The sequence below is a fragment of the Leucoraja erinacea genome, unplaced genomic scaffold (assembly GCF_028641065.1).
Source record: "Leucoraja erinacea ecotype New England unplaced genomic scaffold, Leri_hhj_1 Leri_265S, whole genome shotgun sequence".
Taxonomy (NCBI): Eukaryota; Metazoa; Chordata; class Chondrichthyes; order Rajiformes; family Rajidae; genus Leucoraja; species Leucoraja erinaceus.
In genome coordinates this window covers 55198-76148 of record NW_026576166.1, presented here as the reverse complement: position 1 = coordinate 76148, position 20951 = coordinate 55198, and the positions used below count along the sequence as shown (strand labels likewise).

At 45.1% G+C, this 20951-nt stretch overlaps 1 protein-coding gene across 1 annotated transcript in view; it reads left to right on the top strand.

The window, feature by feature from the left end:
* The window catches only part of LOC129693335 (interferon-induced protein 44-like), a 28917-nt gene that overhangs the window by 7217 nt on the left and 749 nt on the right, over positions 1-20951 (top strand). Inside the window, exons 5-7 of the mRNA XM_055630181.1 lie at positions 2693-2852; positions 2937-3034; positions 13379-20725. Coding sequence (XP_055486156.1) covers positions 2693-2852; positions 2937-3034; positions 13379-13543 — 423 coding nt within the window. The 3' untranslated portion in view covers positions 13544-20725. The remainder of the gene's footprint in view (positions 1-2692; positions 2853-2936; positions 3035-13378; positions 20726-20951) is intronic.

Genomic DNA, 20951 nt, shown 5'->3' with positions numbered 1-20951 from the left:
TCTTCACTGCCTGCTGCACCTGCATGCCTACTTTCAATGACTGGTGTACCATGACACACAGGTCTCGCTGCATCTCCCCTTTTCCTAGTCGGCCACCATTTAGATAATAGTCTGCTTTCCTGTTTTTGCCACCAAAATGGATAACCTCACATTTATCCACATTATACTGCATCTGCCAAACATTTGCCCACTCACCCAGCCTATCCAAGTCACCTTGCAGTCTCCTAGCATCCTCCTCACAGCTAACACTGCCCCCCAGCTTAGTGTCATCCGCAAACTTGGAGATATTGCCTTCAATTCCCTCATCCAGATCATTAATATATATTGTAAATAGCTGGGGTCCCAGCACTGAGCCTTGCGGTACCCCACTAGTCACTGCCTGCCATTGTGAAAAGGACCCGTTTACTCCTACTCTTTGCTTCCTGTTTGCCAGCCAGTTCTCTATCCACATCAATACTGAACCCCCAATGCCATGTACTTTAAGTTTGTATACTAATCTTTTATGCGGGACCTTGTCGAAAGCCTTCTGGAAGTCCAGATACACCACATCCACTGGTTCTCCCCTATCCACGCTACTAGTTACATCCTCAAAAAATTCTATAAGATTCGTCAGACATGATTTACCTTTCGTAAATCCATGCTGACTTTGTCCAATGATTTCACCACTTTCCAAATGTGCTGCTATCCCATCTTTAATAACTGACTAGCAGTTTCCCCACTACCGATGTTAGACTAACTGGTCTGTAATTCCCCGTTTTCTCTCTCCCTCCCTTCTTAAAAAGTGGGGTTACGTTTGCTACCCGCCAATCCTCAGGAACTACTCCAGAATCTAAAGAGTTTTGAAAGATTATTACTAATGCATCCACTATTTTTGGAGCTACTTCCTTAAGTACTCTGGGATGCAGCCTGTCTGGCCCTGGGGATTTATCGGCCTTTAATCCATTCAATTTACCCAACACCACTTCCCAGCTAACCTGGATTTCACTCAATTCCTCCAACGCCTTTGACCCACGGTCCCCTGCTATTTCTGGCAAATTATTTATGTCTTCCTTAGTGAAGACGGAACCAAAGTAGTTATTCAATTGGTCCACCATATACTTGTTCCCCATGATCAACTCACCTGTTTGTGACTGCAAGGGACCTACATTTGCTTTAACTAATCTCTTTCTTTTCACATATCTATAAAAACTTTTGCAGTCAGATTTTATGTTCCCTGCCAGTTTTCTTTCATAATCTATTTTTCCTTTCCTAATTAAGCCCTTTGTCCTCCTCTGCTGGTCTCTGAATTTCTCCCAGTCCTCCGGTATGCTGCTTTTTCTGGCTAATTTGTACGCATCATCCTTCGCTTTGATACTATCCCTGATTTCCCTTGTTATCCACGGATGTACTACCTTCCCTGATTTATTCTTTTGCCAAACTGGGATGAACAATTTTTGTAGTTCATCCATGCAGTCTTTAAATGTCTTCCATTGCATATCCACTGTCAACTCTTTTAGAATTAATTGCCAGTCAATCTTGGCCAATTCACGTCTCATTCCCTCAAAGTTCCCTTTCTTTAAGTTCAGAACTATGGTCACTCTTGCCCAAGGGGGCACGTACAACAAGACTGCTAACTAACCCTTCCTCATTACTCAATACCCAGTCTAAAATAGCCTGCTCTCTCGTTGGTTCTTCTACATGTTGATTTAGATAACTATCCCGCATACATTCCAAGAAATCCTCTTCCTCAGCACCCCTGCCAATTTGATTCACACAATCTATATGTAGATTGAAGTCACCCATTATAACTGTTTTGCCTTTGTCGCACACATTTCTAATTTCCTGTTTGATACCATCTCCAACTTCACTACTACTATTAGGTGGCCTGTACACAACACCCACCAGCGTTTTCTGCCCCTTAGTGTTTCACAGCTCTACCCATACCGATTCCACATCCTCCAAACTAATGTCCTTCCTTTCCATTGCATTAATCTCCTCTCTAATCAGTAACGCTACCCCACCTCCTTTTCCTTTCTCTTTATCGCTCCTGAATATTGAATATCCCTGGATGTTCAGCTCCTAGCCTTGGTCACCCTGGAGCCATGTCTCCGTGATCCCAACTATATCATAGTTATATCAGCCACAAGCATAGACATTGTACCCACACATCCTCCCCAGATTACTGAGACACACAACCAACAGCTCACACTGGCACAAATTCAATGCTCCATTTTTTTGCTGACTGACCAATTATCTATATCATCCTGTAGTCTGAAACTTTCATCCACCAGTGACAATTACGGAATAGTCTGCAAACTTTGTTACCAGCCCCCTACATTGACATAGGTGTACGTTACTGCAAGATTACAGAGTAATGGACTGAATACTGAGGAGCTCAGAGCAAACTCCAAATCTGCTCTTCGGGCCACAGGTAACTCACAAGGGAAGGAAATGGATAATGACCACTGGGGAGAGCAACATTTGCAGGTGGAGTTTGTCTGAGACAGAGAGACCCCACTGATAACAAACCAAGAGTGAGCAATGTGTCCATGTGGATGTCAGTAGATGATTGAAGGACATGAATGGGTTGTGTCTTACAGGACAGTTACATCCAGTCAGCATCAACCTCAGTGCTATTTAACGGTGAGGATCAGTGTTCTTGCTGCTCTCATTGTAACCAATGCTTCCTTGTCTAATTCCTTGTCTAATTCAGCTGCACGATTTCAATTCGACTTTTCCTGAAGAGTATCCAGTCATTCCGGGAAATGCCATTCACGGAGTTGCTTTCATTTTTGACATGGACACTGTGGACAACATCGATGCGGATAAAATGAAGCAGTTTCACGAATTACAGACCATGGTAGCACAGAAATGTAGGTGCTTTCTTTTGATCAGTGTCATCTTTCCCGTTGTTCTGTGGTAGCAAAATACTGATATCAATCAAATGTCTCTTCCAGATGTTCACAGGGTTGTGATCGGGACCAAGTTTGAAAAGTTAGGGATAGAGGAGAAGAACCATCCTTGGATTTATGAATACAAGCCCCTGCAGCAGAAGGTAATAATCTGTCGTGTCGGGAGTAAAGATATTATGACAGCAAAGATCCAGTATTCCTGGGACATGCAAATGTTGTGGTTTCTTGGATGTTCCTCCTATTAATACCCAGACAAACTGTGATTGAATACATAACAGTGAACAAAGAAGAATACAGGACAGGAACAGGCCCTTCGGCCCACCATATGTGTGCTAATTAACATGATGTCAGTCTAACTAATTCCATCTGCCTGCACATGGTCTATATCCCTCTGATCCCTGCATTTGTTAAATACATTTTAAACATTGCTGTCATATCTGCTTCCACCACCACCCCTGGCAACATGTTCCAGATAATCACAATGCTATGGATAAAAAACATGCCCCACACAACTTCTTTCAACTTTATCCCACTCAGCTTAAACCTCTGCCTCTAGTCCTTGACATTTCCTCTTTGGGGAAAAAGACCCGCACTGTCTACCCTGATTATGCGGCTTATTGTTTTATACATTTTTATCAGGTTGCCTCTGTTGTTCCAGAGAAAACAATCCAAGTTTGTCTAACCTCTCCTTATATCTAATACTCGCCAATCCAAGCAACATCCTGGTAAACCTCTTGTGCACCCTCTCTCAAGACTGCACAGCTTTCTGTTAATCGAATGACTAGAATCTCACACAATACCCCAAAAGCAGTATAACCAAAGTTGTATGTAACTGCAACATGACTTGGCAACGTTCACACTCAGCACCCTGACTGTTGAAGGCAAGTATGTCGTACACCTTTACTGCCCTATCTATGCGTGTTCACACTTTCAGGGAACTATGGACATGGATCCCAAGATCACTCTGTACATCAATGCTCTTCATGGTGCTGATATTTCATGTCTACTCTTTTACATTTCATCTCCCAAATGCATCACCTCACATATGTCTGGATTGAACTCTGGCTGCCATTTCTCTGCCCATTTTCCCAACTGGTCTACATTCTGCTGTATCGTTTAACAACCTTCCTCACCATCCACAATTCCACAATAACACCCCTCCACCACTACCATCTGCCTTTTCTGGCCAAGCCAAATTAGAATTCCATCTACCAAGAGTACAGGCATGCCATATACCTAGTTCCCTAATTAGTTCTTGCTTCGTTATATTCCTCAAAGGCCTTGTCCTAAACCTTACTTATGTTTCTTCTTCTTGCCATGGGTAATTGGGGGTAGTGGTGACATGGATAGAGAAATGGTTGGCAGACAGGAAACAAATAGTAGGGATTTACGGGTCTGTTTCAGAATGGCAGGCAGTGACTAGTGGGGTACCGCAAGACTCTGTGCTGGGACGGCAGCTATTTACAATAGATATTAATGATTTGGATGAAGGGATTCAAAGTAACATTAGCAAATTTGCAGATGACACAAAGTTGGGTGGCAGTGTGAACTGTGAGGAGGATGCTATGATAATGCAGGGTGAATTGGACAGGTTGGGGGAGTGGGCACATGCATGGCAGATGAAGTTTAATGCGGATAAATATAAGGTTATCCACTTTGGTATCAAAAACAGGAAGGCAGATTACTATCTAAATGGTGTCAAGTTGGGAAAAGGGGAAGTACAACGGGATCTGGGGGTCCTTGTTCAGCGAGGGGATTTGAGTTTAGGAGCAAGGAGGTCCTACTGCAATTGTACAGGGCTCTGGTGAGACTGCACCTGGAATACTGTGAGCAATTTTGGTCTCCTAATTTGAGGAAATACATTATTGCTATTGAGGAAGTGCAGCGTAGGTTCACCGGGTTAATTCCCGGGATGGCAGGACTGACATATGCTGAAAGAATGGATCGACTGGGCTTGTATTTGCTGGAATTTAGAAGTATGTGAGGGGATCTTATAAAAACATACAAAATTCTTAGAGGATTGGACAGGCTAGATGCAGGAAAAATGTTCCCGATGTTGGGGGAGTCACAGTTTAAGAATAAGAGGTAGGGAATTTAGGACTGAGATGAGAAAAAAACATTTTCACCCAGAGAGTTGTGAGCCTGTGGAATTCTCTGCCACAAAAGGCAGTGGAGGCCATTTCAGAAGATATTTTCAAGAGAGAGTTTGATTTAGTTCTTAGGGCTAAGGGAATGAAGGAATATGGGGAAAAAGCTGAAACGGGTTACTGATTTTTGAAGATCAGCCATGATTTTACTTCGGAGTCACGTGAGTGACTACATGAAGAAGACCCCGCTCGTCCGCATGCACCGCTCGCATGGCGAAGCACGGGACTGGCAGGCTCGTCGCTCCTGCCAGCGGCAAGTTTAAACTAGAGGTACGTTTTGTATTTCTTACCTGGTTCTGTTTTTTCTTGCAAGAGCCTCTTTTTACAGAGGTTTCCTGCTCGATATCTTTGCGAAGTCTGACAAGGAAACCGGCTATGGGCTGTGGGGAGACCTCGGTTTCGACCGCGGAAGCGGGTAGCCGGTGAATATAGGGTTCGCGATCCCAGTCACTGACAATACGGTCAGTGGCTCCCAGACCGCTGTGGTCCTCAGGATATGGGGTAAAACCAACCAGAACGGTCAACCCTATGGACTTGGACGAGTCGGGCCGGGAGGGTTCCCCTCCAGTAATGTATAAATATTTGGAGAGCGCTGGCTTATGGGAGAGCTCGCGCCAGCAGCACCTAGGACAGGGCTGCTTGAAGTCTCCCTCTTGGAAGAGGAGAGCATGCCGGATCAGTGTAAATCTGACACTGAGTCTGAGGGTATAGCCGTGGACCATACCCCAAGGGATGAAGGGTACGGGTCACATTCCTGGCAGCAATGTTTGCCATCCCAACACAATCCGGAAAAAATGTTCCATTCTGGTATAGGTCCGTTGGAGGGTCATATCAGAGCAGGTATCTTCAGGGGCCTGCGGCAGCACCTGTTTAGGGCTGCCTATCATCCTCCCTCTTTTAGGAGTATGTAACTGACTTCAAATTCTAAAGTATATCGGTGGAACATACTGGAGCACATGCGTGCCAGCAGTGAACAGTGCTATCAGGGGAACATTAGAGCCAGCCGCCGAATCTTCTATTCAAGTAAGACCTATTCAATAGGCAAAACCTGGAGGACGAAGCAAAATCTGTCGGACCAATCAAGGCCAATGACGAGCAAAGCTTCATCGTTTCGGCGACAACGCACTCCTTGTCTTCATCGGCAGTAAGCGGTTCACTGAAGCTGGTGGCAGCATGAAAGCAGGGCAGAGGTTCCACACACTCTACCAGTTCTACTCTACAGCTAAGGGAACACTTACAAGTTGGTAATATTTACACTTGGTTGTACAATACACAAATGGTAAAGACATTGTCATCTACTTAGAGCCATCTATCCATGTAAAAGCACGCTCAGTAAAAGCACGTTCCAACTTCTTAAATGTAATCCTCACATTTGCAGGGTGCATTATGCCATATCTTACATTTTCGATTCCTTTCGGGATCTGTCTTGTCTTTGTAAACAAGACCCTTTTTTTAGTCACTTCAGCTGGGTATTAAAACATGCTGATGCTATTTAATGAACAAATAATAATAATAGTAACCCCACTCATCCGGGAGGAACTATAAAATGGAACCTAAAATAGAGATGGCAAATACACCCGTTTGGCTATGAGTTATTATAAAATGTTTGGAAAACTCATTCGTTAGACCATCCTGCAGTCGCTAGGATGTAGTCCAGCGGACCGTACATAACCCTTGCTGCTGATGTTGTAGCAGCCCTGGTGAAGTGAGATTAGAAAATATAGTATCTACTCCTTCATAAGCCAAACCCCGTTTCAACCATCTGGAGATGGTCTTCTTATGAGGTTTTTCGTAACTAACAAACATTGCTGGTATCAGAGTCTCTAAGGCTCTAGGTGACCTTGACATATTGTAAATGTGTGACCGCACATAACTGAAGATCCATGGGGTATGCCATGAGAACTAGTTTGAGACCTGACGCCCCATGGCCTGCTCTACTTAACTAAATCATAAACGTAAAATATTATATTATTTGCAGGTGTGACCATTCTGTCCAGTCACAATTTATGTAGTGTCTGGACCTGTTGCACTGAGATCAGTGCCCTGAGGATAACTACCTTATGAGAGCCGGACCAAAGTTAAGGATGTAACCGGAGCCCCCTGGTGAAGTAGTGTTAGCACAATGTCAATATCCCATACTTTCATGTGCTTGGGCCTGGGAGAACTTGTGTTAAAGATATCCTTTATAAACTGGATATCAGAGTGTGAGACCCGACAGAGTGGGTCCCGCTCGCTGCAGCAAATATGATGAGAAGGCTCAGTTAATGGCTTTATACTTAATTTATTGTCAAGGAACCATTTGAAATGAGCTCCCAGACGTCAGTAATCCATGCCGTATTATATGTAACATAGTATTTAAACAAAATGCTTCCCATCTCCTGAAGAGGAAATGTACTGATTTTTTTGGTGCTATCTCTGCACTCTGCAGTGAGCACATACATGGCTCGGTCTGACAATCCGAGCCGCAGGAGCAGTCTTCTCAGAGTCTGCAAGTCAATGAGTTGATTTTACTTCGGAGTCACGTTAGTGACTACGTGAAGTACCCGTCCAACACGCATGCGCGACATGAACGTTCACGCAGTGCAACAGCGACGAACGGGAGTACGGGCGCTCCAGCTACAAGCTTGAAGGAATGGACCATTAGGTAAGTAGTTACCACAGGTTCAAACTCACAACTTTGCTCCTCTTTGTGCACCAGGGGAAACCGGAGAGAGCAAAGCAGCACAGAGGGAAAATCGCCCCCGTTCGAATCCAGGGAAGGAGCGTTCCGTCAGTGGAGGGGGGAGAGGCGGCACTGGGACCACGCACGCTGCGGTCCTCAGTCAGGGTACTGAGCCGATGCCCAGTCCGCTAAGAGCTGTCTGACCAACAGCAGCGGACTGGAGGGAAACTCAAAAACCGGCCTGTATCCCGAGAACCGCAGATGCCGCCCGAAAACTGCAGGCAGCCTCCAGAGCAAAGTCAGCAACCAAACTTCGGGCTGGAGACAGACATGGAAGATGGAACCGGCACTTCAAACTACCGCCCGAGAGTGAGTAAGTGTCCGTTTTCTAAGCCTAGAGAAAGGTCATGGAGTAAAAAACTCCAGCGAGACTTGCCTCAGGAGCTGGGGCAAGCTCGCCAAGGGAGCACAACACTCCCGCTCCAGTGCACTAACTGCACTGGACATCTCCCTCATCAGAGGAGATCGATGGCGACCAGGGCTGGGCTGGTCAAGAAGAGGGGTCACTGGCACCATCATTGACTTAACCACCTGAGTATTTTCACCAGTGTATTTTCACCAGGTATACACACTTTTTGGAAACTTGTAACTGCTAACCGTGGATTTCCTAGGATACTTTATGGTAGACATCGACTTAAATTATGCATACTATTCAGTACCCATTCATAAAAGATCTTCGAAAATACCACAATTTACCTGGATGGGGTAACTATGGCAGTATAAATTATTGACAATGGCTAAATATGAGCCAAAACTGTTTTCCAAGATATTCAAACCAGCACTGACACTATTAAGGAACATATCGTCATGGCATGTCTCAATGATATTAACGACAGACAAAACCATGATAATAGCTAAATCAGCAGCATTAGCTACTAAAACATATTTAGCCTGAGCTCTGTCATACAATCCAGATAAATCTACGTTGACACCATCCACAACTATGGACTGTCTGGTATTCAATTAACTCTATCCGCTTGTCTATAACATTGCCAAAAGGAGAGTCAGCTTATGGCACAAACCTGTAACAATTAATGGTAACAATCAACCAACCATTCAACAAAGTGGCAAGAGTAATTGGGAATTAGTAGCGGCATTACCAGCTACTTAACTTGAACCTTTCCATTAGAGCTAAGGTGCTAGTGTTTAAACTAAATAACCCATACCCAGAACAGGTGTTAAATGGACTAATCTGGAGTCGTCATCACTACAGACACTGGGCATAAAACCTAGTTGGAAATATTGAGTGTGTTCTATGGGTAAAAGCATATTGTTCAATAGTGCACCATTTTGCATGTTCATTTATAAATTGACAACCTCACAGTTGTGGCATATACCAAACCACATGGGCGGAATAAAATCGATATCATGTAACAATTTATTTAACAATTGGTAATGGTATGTTGTCAAACATATTTGACCATCAGCAACTTACCTACCAGGTGAGCTAAATGCTGTAACAGACATATTAAACCAAAGTATTTACTGAAATTACAAAGCAATATGGAACACCAGATATCAATTTCCTTGTATTCCAATTGAATCACCACGTACCGATGTGTGTCGCATGGAACCAGACCTTGAGGCAGCGGCAATGGATACATTCCCGCTGAACTGGGGGGGGGGGGGGGGGAATCTAATCTCTATGTTCTCCCCTTTTCTACCTCATCAGTCAGGTACTACGGCCTCATCAGTCGGGTACTACGCAAAATACAGATGGACTCTACTTCAGGTATTTTGATAGTACCTGACTAAACTCACAGTCATGGTTCCCAGTGGTCCTCGACATGGTCATTAAAAGCCTAATGATTTTTCCCAGTAGCCCAGACTTATTAACTCACCCGGTGCATAAGCCACCCATGCCACGATAAATTAAACTACTGGGTTGCAGATTTTGAAAAGACCACTGCTGGGCCTGGGTTGCAGAATTGGAAAGACCACTGCTGGGCCTGGATTTGTCAGACAGCACTATCAACACGATGACAGCATCCCATCGCATATCCACAAGGGAACTATACTTGGCGAACAATAAGAAGTGGGAAGATACTGTTCAAATACAGGAACTACATATTCAACTACAACAAAACCTGTACTGGAGTTCCTGACAGGTCTTCACCACAATGAAGGACTCAGCTACTGCGCCATCAATACAACCAGAAGTGCTCTGTCAGCCTACTTAACTCAGGCACCAGGACAACAGGCCATAGGGTACCACCCGCTGGTGATCAAACTCAGGAGAGGCATATTCAACTCTAATCCCCCAGACCTAGGTACACCGAAATCTGGGATGTCAGTGTGGTCCTGACGTACCTTAGGGGATGGTCACCAGCCAGGTCCCTCACCCTGGAACAGCCCACCCTGAAGACGGTCATGCTGATGGCACTTGTCTCAGCACAAAGAGTCCAGTTCCTCCATCTACTACGATTGGACAATATGGTTATAACACCAGACCGTGTCACATTTACCATTCAGGGGCTGGTCAAACAGAGCAGGCCAAGAACATCAGGTCCAGTCATGGAATTCCGGGCATACCCACCTGAACCATGGTTATGTGTCATGACCCACTTATTGAATTACATCGACACAATAAGAAATCCCCAAGGGAGAGAAAAAGCCTTATGGGTCAGCCACAAGAAACCTCATGGTCGGGTGACGAGACAAACTATCTCAAGTGGCTCAAGCAGGTACTGGGATCTGCTGGAGTAAATACTAACGTGTATAAATCTTACTCCACCAGGGCAGCATCCACATCGGTGGTTAAGAGGATGGACGTGCCTATGGACCACATCCTGGTTACAGTGGGGTGGTTTAGGGAGTATACGTTCCAAACTTTTTATAACAAGCCGCTGGCAGAACCTGTATTGTTTGCAGAAAAAGTATTAGAATCTGCAAATATATAATTTAAGCCCGGGGGAGCATTTTGGTCTTGTTACTGTTAATAACACTATTATTGTTTTACAAACAGATTCATGGTTGATTACCATAACATACTTCCTCCCTCGAATGACTTCGGCAGCGAGTGAAGTATGAACTGTTACACGGTTTGAAATCACAGAGCTTTAAAATCTTCACGTAGTCACTCACGTGACTCCGAAATAAAATAGTAAGATTAAACGAGAACTTACCAGTTCGAAGTTTGATCTGTATTTTATGGGGAGTTACGATGAGGGATTACGTGCCCTCCGCTCCCACCCTCAATTATAGAGATCAACTGGTATTTAAGTTCTCCTTTTCTTTACTATGTTTATTTCAATTATTGTGTCTTTCTGTGATTCCACACCGCTGCTTTGAAGTATGCCGCGCATGCGTGCTGGATGGGTTCTTCACGTAATCCCTCATCGTAACTCCTCATCAAATACAGATCAAACTTCGAACTGGTAAGTTCGCGTTTAATCTTACTAATTTATCATGCAGCGGTTGGTTTCCCGAGTCACAGGCTGAACCTGCAAAGTTTATGTTTAGAATAACCATATAAGGTTCTATTATATTCCCAACATAAACAGGAACCATGACTGCATAGGCCAGCCAGACAGTACGAAAACCCCTGGCGGGATCTTGCTGAATTTATTGCAATACATGTGACCAAACAAAATACCAGATCAAGGGGAGGCTACAGATTTTTGACTGTTGAGTAGAGCAACTACTCGTGGATAAAAACTGTTTTTATGTCTGGCTGTGGCAGCTTTGACAGTCCGGAGTCGCCTTCCAGTGGGAAGTGATTCAAAGAGTTTGCGGCCAGGGTGAGAGGGGTCAGAGATGATCTTGCCCGCTCGCTTCCTGGCCCTTGCAGTGTACAGTTCGTCAATGGAGGGAAGGTTGCAGCCAATAACCTTCTCTGCTGATCGGACGATTCGCTGCAGCCTCCAGGTGTCGTGCTTGGTGGCTGAGCCAAACCAGACCATGATGGAGAAGGTGAGGACAGACTCTACGATGGCCGTGTAGAATTGGACCATCATTGCCTGTGGCAGATTGTGTTTCCTCAGCTGCCGCAGGAAGTACATACTCTGTTTTTTTTACTGTGGAGTTGATGGTTGCCCCCCACTTAAGGTCCTTGGAGATGATGGCTCCCAGGAACTTAAAAGACTCCACGGATGTGACTGTGGTGTTGTTGATGGTGAGTGGGGTGAGGGGAGGGGGAGCTCTCCTCAAGTCTACAATCAATTCCACTGTCTTAAGAGCATTGAGCACCAGGCACCAGGACGGCAGCTGTGACACTTCCTGTCTGTAGGCAGATTCCTCCCCATCCTGGATCAGTCCAATCAGGGTTGTGTCGGCTGCAAACTTGAGAATTCAATTCAATTCAATTCAAAGCACTTTATTCGTCCCCGAGGGGCAATTTAAAAAGGCGCATTACAGTAGCTTTTTAAAAAGGGACACAATCAACAAACATAAGCAGCACACATACTGCACAATCAACCAGCACACGCATTTCACAGACACACTGCACAATCACACATCAACATTCAACACATAGCAATAGTTTTAAAATGCTTTCTAAGTGCTTCAGTTAAAAAAGTGCATATAGAAGGTTATTTCATTTCATATGTTCATGAGTCAGTGATCAGCATTAAAAAGCTGGACAGCCCTGGGGATGAAGGTTGCCTTCCTCCTCTGTGTCCGGCAACCCGTCCACAGAGGAGTCTGTGGAGGTGCAGTCATTGGCGTAGAGAGAGTAGAGGAGAGGGGAGAGTACGCAGCCTTGCGGTGCTCCTATGCTGAGGGTTTGCGGGTCGGAGATGTGCTTTCCCAGCCTCACATGTGCTTCGTGTCTGTCAGGAAGCTGGTGATTCACTGACAGAGAGGTTCAGGCACATTCAACTCGGAAAGTTTGGAGTGTAGTAGCTCTGGCACAATGGTGTTGAATGCAGAGCTAAAATCCACAACAGAATCCTCGCATAGGTCCACTGGCAGTCTAGGGATGGAGGATGAAGTGCAGGCCCAGGTTGACTACATCATCTACAGATCTATTGGCCAGTATGCAAACTGCAGAGGGTCCAGCAGTGGGTTTGTGATATTTTTCAGCTTGGCCAGCACAAGCCTTTCAAGGGTCTTCATGACTACAGAGGTCAGTGCGACAGGCCTGTAGTCATTAAGACCAGTAAACCTTGCCTTTTTGGGTACAGGGACAATAGTGGAGACTTTGAAGCAGGCAGGGTCAGTACAGGTTTGCAGGGACTGGTTGAAAATGTCTGTGTAGACCGGTGCCAGCTGTTCAACACAGAGCTTGAGAGTAGAGGGGGAAACATTGTCTGGTCCTGGAGATTTCCAGCTTTTCTGTCTCCTGACAAGCCTCTCCTCCTCCTCTATTATTGTTGTTAATGATGGAGAAGTGAAGTTGTTCATCATGGAGGGTGTGGGGAATTGGGTGTGACATGGAGGGGGGTGGGTGGAATCAGGAATCTTGCTTTAAGTATTGTGAAGTGGTGATATGGGAGGACTGGGTGCAGAAGGGGCCTGGCTGTGGTCGGCTTTGCAGACTGGGGTCTGGCTGTGTTGGTTGGGGAGGGGGGAGAGGGGAGGGGGGAGGGGGGAGGGTGTACCAGGGTTACACTTCTGCTTGTCAAACCTGAAGTAGAACTCATTCAGTAATATTTGTTTCTCTCCTTTCTTCCCCTCAGTTTAAGCAGTTGTCAGAATCTACTGGAATGAATAAGCAATGCATGTTTGTGGTTTCCAATGAATGGAATGGCGATAAGATCACAATGATAAAATGTATTCTTGCCCTGTATGCTCTGGAAAACATAATCAGAAACATCGACTGCTATCTGAAAATGTCAGCGTAATGAACAGAGCCAAGTGTGTACACAACTGTAGAACTGGAACTCATACCGACTCCGGACCACAGTGGCTGAATTACCTCGCTTTACAAACTCCAATGTGTCAACCTGCTGTCTGATGAATGTTGCCGATTTATCAATGATAACCATATAACCATATAACAATTACAGCACAGAAACAGGCCATCTCGGCCCTTCTAGTCCGTGCCGAACACTTATTCTCCCCTAGTCCCATCTACCTGCACTCAGACCATAACCCTCCATTGCTTACATAGAAACATAGAAATTAGGTGCAGGAATAGGCCATTCGGCCCTTCGAGCCTGCACCGCCATTCAATATGATCATGGCTGATCATCCAACTCAGTATCCCGTACCTGCTTTCTCTCCATACCCCCTGATCCCTTTAGCCACATGGGCCACATCTAACTCCCTCTTAAATATAGCCAATGAACTGGCCTCGATTGTGCGTGGGAAGAACGAAATGCTGTACACATCTGTCTTTGTAGCTGGGATCACAAATTGGAACGAATGCCCTCGTCTGCTCCTAATTGGTTTGGGTTTGGTGTAGGTCTTGTAATCTATGTCTAGCTGACCATTTAACATTTTGTAAAAACAGGTCAAACGGTGAGCTTCACTTCTGTCTTGGAGAGGGTTCCACCCCGACCAGAGAATTCAGACGTTTGGTGACACTCGCTTCTCTCTCATAGGTATTAGTAACAAATCGAGCTGCCTGCCTTTGGACACGTTCGATGGAAGAAATGTTTTTATTTGTGTATGGGTCCCATGCTGCAACTGTAGTCCAAATGAGGTCTAACAAGGGTGAAGTATAGCTTCTCCTTGACAGAAGTTGAACAATGATGAAAGTTGCACCTCAGGAAGTTTAGGGCACCCGTTGCTTTCACCGTTGCATGATTAGTCTGACCATTCCAACGCAGATCATTCTGCAATTTGATGCCAAGATACTTGGTTTGTTTGCATTCTTCAAGGGTGACACCAAGTATGTTGTAAGATGTTTCACCTGGATTCCTCTTTCTGGTGATACGCATGGTTTCACATTTGGAAGGGTTGAACTGCAAGCCCCATTGTTGTGACCACTCAACCATAGTATCGAGATCCTTTTGGAGAGCATCTTCATCATCAGCTGACTTAATTGGACGGTACAGCAAACAATTATCAGCGAATAGTCTGGTCGTACTTGCAACTTTTTCATGGATGTCATTTATGTAAAGCAAAAATAGATGTGGGCCAAGTACTGTGCCCTGGGGTGTACCACTCAACACTGGATGCCAATTGGAGCTCTTTCCATTCACACACACACGCTGAAGACGTTTTGTCAGGAAACTGGAAATCCATCGTTTCGTGTTGATAGAATACCATAGAAGTCAAGCTTCCAAAGCAGTCTCTGGTGTAGGATGACATCAAATGCTTCAGAAAAGTCCAGCACAACTAAATCCATGATGATGTTACTATCAAGGTGCTTGGCCAGGTCATTTGTTGTCAGGATAAGCTGAGACTCGCATGATATATGCCTCCTAAATGCATGTTGGTTGTCAGCAAGAATATTATGTTTGCTCACGTGTCGCATCAGATTACTATCAATGATATGCTCCAGCAATTTGCAGCAAGTACTTGTTAGTGAAACAGGATGATAATTCGCTGGGTTGGTGGTTGAACCCTTCTTAAAGAGAGGAGCATGTCCTATTTTGATTTGCCCTGCCAAGATGTAGCACCTCACACTTATCAGCATTAAACTCCATCTGCCATCTTTCAGCCCATTCTTCCAAATGGCCTAAATCTCTCTGTAGACTTAGGAAATCTACTTCATTATCCACAACATCACCTATCTGAGTATGATCTGCATACTTACTAATCCAATTTACCACACCATCGTCCAGATCATTGATGTACATGACAAACAACAGTGGACCCAACACAGATCCCTGAGGCACCCACTAGTCACTGGCCTACAACCTGACAAACAGCCATCCACCATTACCCTCTGGCATCTCCCATTCAGCCACTGTTGAATCCATCTTGCTACTCCTGCATTAATACCCAACAGTTTAACCTTCTTAACCAACCTTCCATGAGGAACCTTGTCAAAGGCCTTACTGAAGTCCATATAGACAACATCCACTGCTTTACACCTCAAGGTATCTCTACATCAACACTAAGGCCACTTACTCTATGTTCTTCTTGATCTTGACTTACCAAACGTATCACCTCACTCTTGGCTGGTTAATAGACAATAGGTGCAGAGTAGGTCATTCGGCCCTTCGAGCCAGCACCGCCATTCACTGTGATCACAATGAGTACCCCGTATCCCCTGAATCCGCTATCTTTAAGAGCTCTATCTAACTCTCTCTTGAAAGCATCCAGAGAATTGGCCTCCACTGCCTTCTGATACAGGGAATTCCACAGATTCACAACTCTCTGTGTGAAAAAGTGTTTCCTCATCTCTGTTCTAAATGGCCTACCCCTTATTCTTAAACTGCGACCCCTAGTGCTGGACTCCCCCAACATCTAGAACATGCTTCCTGCCTCTAGTGTATCCAAATTTCATCTGCCACTGCTCCGTCCAACTTTCCAGCTGATTCAGCTGTGCCCCCATTTATTCTGACACAACCTGCACTAAGTTTCTATGTTTCTATTTCTAACCTTCTTCACCAACACCACAATTGTTGTGTTATCTGCAAACTTACTAATATAGATCACATATCTTTTCATTCGTCAGGAAAGGTTCTAGCTCTGATCTTGTTGTACACCATTTGTTCCAGACTTCCAGTCTGAAAATCACCCCTCCTCTCTCCCCTTTGCATTCTGTTACCAAGCTAATATTGGGTCTATTAGCTAACATACCTGTACCTTAAACTTGTGCAGTAGCCTACCTTGTGGGACCATGTCAAAGCCTTTCTAAACTCCATGCAAACTGCCTCTGCCTTTGTCAGTTGTCTTAGTTATTCCTCCTCAAAAAACTCAGATTTGTGAGACCTCATCTCCCTGCATAAAACCACACCGATCCCTAACCACTCCGTACATTTCCAAGTGAACATCAATTGCTCCTTCAGAATCTTAACCAACAACTCCCACTGATCGAAGATCATCGGCCTATACTTCCCAGGGTTATCCATGCTGTTCTTTGAGAACAAGGGACATCTTAGGGACTGTAAGAGTTAATGTGGTTATCCTCCATTTTATTTAGCTTATTTAGCCATAATAGCTATTAATATCTTGACATGACTTCAGAATTAAGGGACAGAAGTTTAGGGGTAATATGAGGGGGAACTTCTTTACGCAGAGAGTGGTGGCGGTGTGGAATGAGCTCCCAGTGGAAGTGGTGGAGGCAGGTTCATTGGTATCATTTAAAAATAAATTGGATAGGCATATGGATGAGAAGGGAATGGAGGGTTATGGTATGAGTGCAGGCAGGTGGGACTAAGGGGAAAAAATAATTTGTTCGGCATGGACTTGTAGGGCCGAGATGGCCTGTTTCCGTGCTGTAATTGTTATATGGTTATATGGTTAATATCCATGTTGTACACAGCATGCTGGTAGCATTTTAAAATATTGGCCAATATAGAAATCTGCAAAAGCCAGTCAATACGGAGCTTGTAGAAACTGCCTTCACTGTCTGAGTGAGAACAAAGGTAAAAGCTGTTCCCGGCCGTCTGGCATTCCATAATGATACCAGCAAGTTGTATGGGAGGGGCAAGGTGAAGAATAGGCCTGTTCTTGCCTTCGCAGCTGGTCTGTTTCCCAATATACTTTGTATCTTCCCCAAATGTAGTTAAGGGGATTCATTGGGTTTACCTAAAGCTTCTTTGTTACTAACCTAGTATAAAGATGTGTGTGAATTATCTGTATCGCTAGTCTGAACAGCGCCAGTCTTTGGCATGGACACTTCATGCACACTACTGGCTGTATTCTAATTCACCCAGGTGACCTAGTAAAAAGCTTTTCACAGAGATTTTTGACTCTTTGATTTATTCTACAATTCGAGCGGACCGAACTTTAACATTTTGGCGTAGCCGGCAGGATACCTTTGGGATAGACAGCACGGACGAATAAGTGGCAATAGAGAGACTGTGGTTTCTGAGGGGGAATCTGTGCACACTCCCGGCCCTATGAGCCAGGTCCCCATCATCCGACTCCTTGAAGCACTGTGGTCCCATGTCTGTGGTCTGATCTCACGCTCCCAATTGGTATCATAGAAACATAGAAAATAGGTGTAGGAGTAAGCCATTCGGCCCTTCGAACCAGCACCGCCATTCAATATGATCATGGCTGATCATCCAACTCAGTATCCTGTACCTGCCTTCTCTCCATACCCCCCTGATCCCTTTAGCCACAAGGGCTACATCTAACTCCCTCTTAAATATAGCATCCAAACAAACGAGGGAATTGAGGAGAGAGAGAGAGAGAGAGAGAGAGAAAACAAGATGGTGGAGATACGAGATAATAGTTAGATCGATTACGCTTGTCTACAGAAGAAGGGGGAGATGGCCAAACACATCAGACCACTCCCATTTTGAACATTAGTCCACCCACCATCCTGCACACATTTTACAAACTCCAACCCATCCAGCCCATTTACAGAATGTGTTTCCCAGTCTATGTGTGGAAAATTGAAATCTCCCACAATCACTACCTTGTGCTTACTACTAATATCTGCAATCTCCTTACATATTTGCTCTTCCAATTCTCGCTCCCCATTTGGCGGTCTATAATACACCCCTATAAGTGTTGCTACCCCTTTCCCATTTCTCAGTTCCACCCAAATAGCCTCCCTAGACGAGCCATCTAATCTATCCTGCCAAAGCACTGCTGTAATATCTTCCCTGACTAGCAATGCAACACCTCCACCTCTTGCCCCTCCAATTCTATCACACCTGAAGCAACGAAATCCTGGAATATTTAGTTTCCAATCACAGCCCTCCTGTAACCATGTTTCACTGATCGCCACAACATCATACTTCCAGGTGTCAATCCAGGCTCTTAAGTTCATCCACCTTTCTTACAATGCTCCTAGCATTAAAATATACACATTTAAGAAACCCACCCTCTCTTATTCTCTGTTTATAGTCTTTTTCTTCTTTCCCCTACATTTTGGGTCTGAGTGCTTCCATTCTCTGCCCCCTGCCTCACACACTGTCTACTAGCTTTCCCAATTTGAGTCCCTCCCCCCAACCATACTAGTTTAAAGTCTCCCCAGTAGCCTTTGCAAATCTCCCCGCCAGGATATTGGTCCCCCTTGAGTTCAAGTGCAACCCGTCCTTTCTGTACAGGTCGCACCTTCCCAAAAAGAGGTCCCAATGATCCAGAAACTTGAATCCCTGCCCACTGCAGCAGTCCCTCATCCACTCATTTATCCTCCACCTCGCTCCATTCTTACTCTCACTGTCGCGTGGCACAGGCAGTAATCCTGAGATTGTTATCTTTGCAGTCCTTCTCCTTAACTCGCTACCTAACTCCCTAAATTCTTCTTTCAGGACCTCTTCTCTTTTTTTACCTATGTCGTTGGTACCTATATGCACCACAACCTCAGGCTCCTCTCCCTCCCATTTCAGGATATCTTGTACACGTTCTTGGACAGTCACTGCTCACAAATTCTGGCAGCATCATCAAGGATCCACACTATCCTGGCCACTCAATCATCTCCCTGCTGCCAGATTTTCATAAATTCAGACTTTAGATCTTACCTTTTAGTTGGAGTTGGTTCCTGACTGTCTTCATCTTTGTGTTACAGCACATCAGCAGCGACTTTGCTTTCAAGGCTTTCTTCCACTTCCATCCACTTAGCAGCACTTTCTTCAGCCTTTTTAATGCTTTCCCCACTAAATACAATTACCTGCAGCAAGTTTCCACGACATTTATTCCACAGAACAACAAATTGGAATCTCCAGTAAAACAGGCATCTGTGAAGCCCCCTCAGCTATGTTGTGTGCTAGCCTGAAACAAAGCGCGTGATTGGCCAACTGGCAGACAACTCAATGTTAAACGTGCTTTGATTGGACTAAAAATTACCCAAAATTTTTCCGGTTTTTCTCTAATTTAATAAAAATGTTGAAGTCTTGTTCATATCGAGTTTCAGGGGTGATTTATATAATTTTTTTTACACAATATGTGAAAATTTCATGTAGTTTGGTGACTTGGGTCACGAAATCCTATTTCTAGACACATTTTTGATGCTCGGCCCACAGCCTTTAGGGGAAAATAAGTGTTCGGCACGGACGAGAAGGGCCGAGTTGGCCTGTTTCCTTGCTGTAATTGCTATATGGTTATATGTGAATGCTTCATTGACCATAATTCGGACTGGTAACTACGCACTTGGTCCGAGCACATTATCGCATATGTAATGCAAACCATCTTAAATGACCACCTAAACTGTCATTTGGCAACTTAAAAAGCTGCCAAGGTTGCCCGGCTGGTAACAGGGAAAAAAAGTTAAGTGGGAGCCCTGCAGGGTGTATAATATTTTTGACACTGTCAGGCCTTTCTTACAAATGCTGTCACAACGCACTGTAGTCTCTAAACAACCCGTCAGTCATTTTCCTTGCCCTCCATTTCAGAATAATGGTGTTTTAAGCCGATAACTCGACACTCACACTGGCAATAAATAAATAAGCACAGCTTTCCAGCCCCTTGTCTCATTGGCCACGTTCGGCTGCAAATCCTGTCAATCTGGTGGACCATCTTGCTCTAGTCGTGGGGGGGGGCTCACAAGTGGAACAGTTAGGGCAAAGATCCTATAGCTCTGCTATAAAATCTTTGGTTTAGGGCCTCTCTTCATTTAAATCCGCCCTGCCCTGGCCTGAGTGACAGGCGAGCGGTGCAATAGTGTGGTAGTCGTGCAGTTCCTGCCCTGACATCGAGCCGCTCCTTCATTCAGATCAGTTTCCTGCTTGGTGTTTTGTTCTGGTGTGCAAAGATCCTCTGCTATAGGATCTTTGCTGGTGTGAGTGTGGATGCCGCTGTCTGGTCTCGCCGTGTTGCCGTATCTATGGGTGCCTTTCTTGCGCTGTGTTCCCGAGGGAATTCCTGGGCTGTGTCCCGTCTGCCCGCCCCTTATGCGTGTTTTCGAGAAATCGCTTGGGTTCTATCCTGTCTGATTGCCCTTCCTGTGCTGTGTTGCCGACTCTTCACCTGGTGGAACCAGCGGAAACTCCCGAAACCCGTCGACTGCCAAGGTGGGACACAGAGCGGGAGACGGGGCTTTAGAAACATAAGAAACGGCAGATGCTGCAAACTTGAGCACAACACGGCGCTGGAGGAACTCAGAGGGCCGGGCAACATCTCCGGTGGAAAGGGGTGGCCTTTCTGGTCCCGACCCTTCATCAGTCTGCCCATTCCCTCCATAGATGCTGCTTGACATGCCGACTTCCTCTGGCACTGTGTTGTGCTCAGGAACTGGTG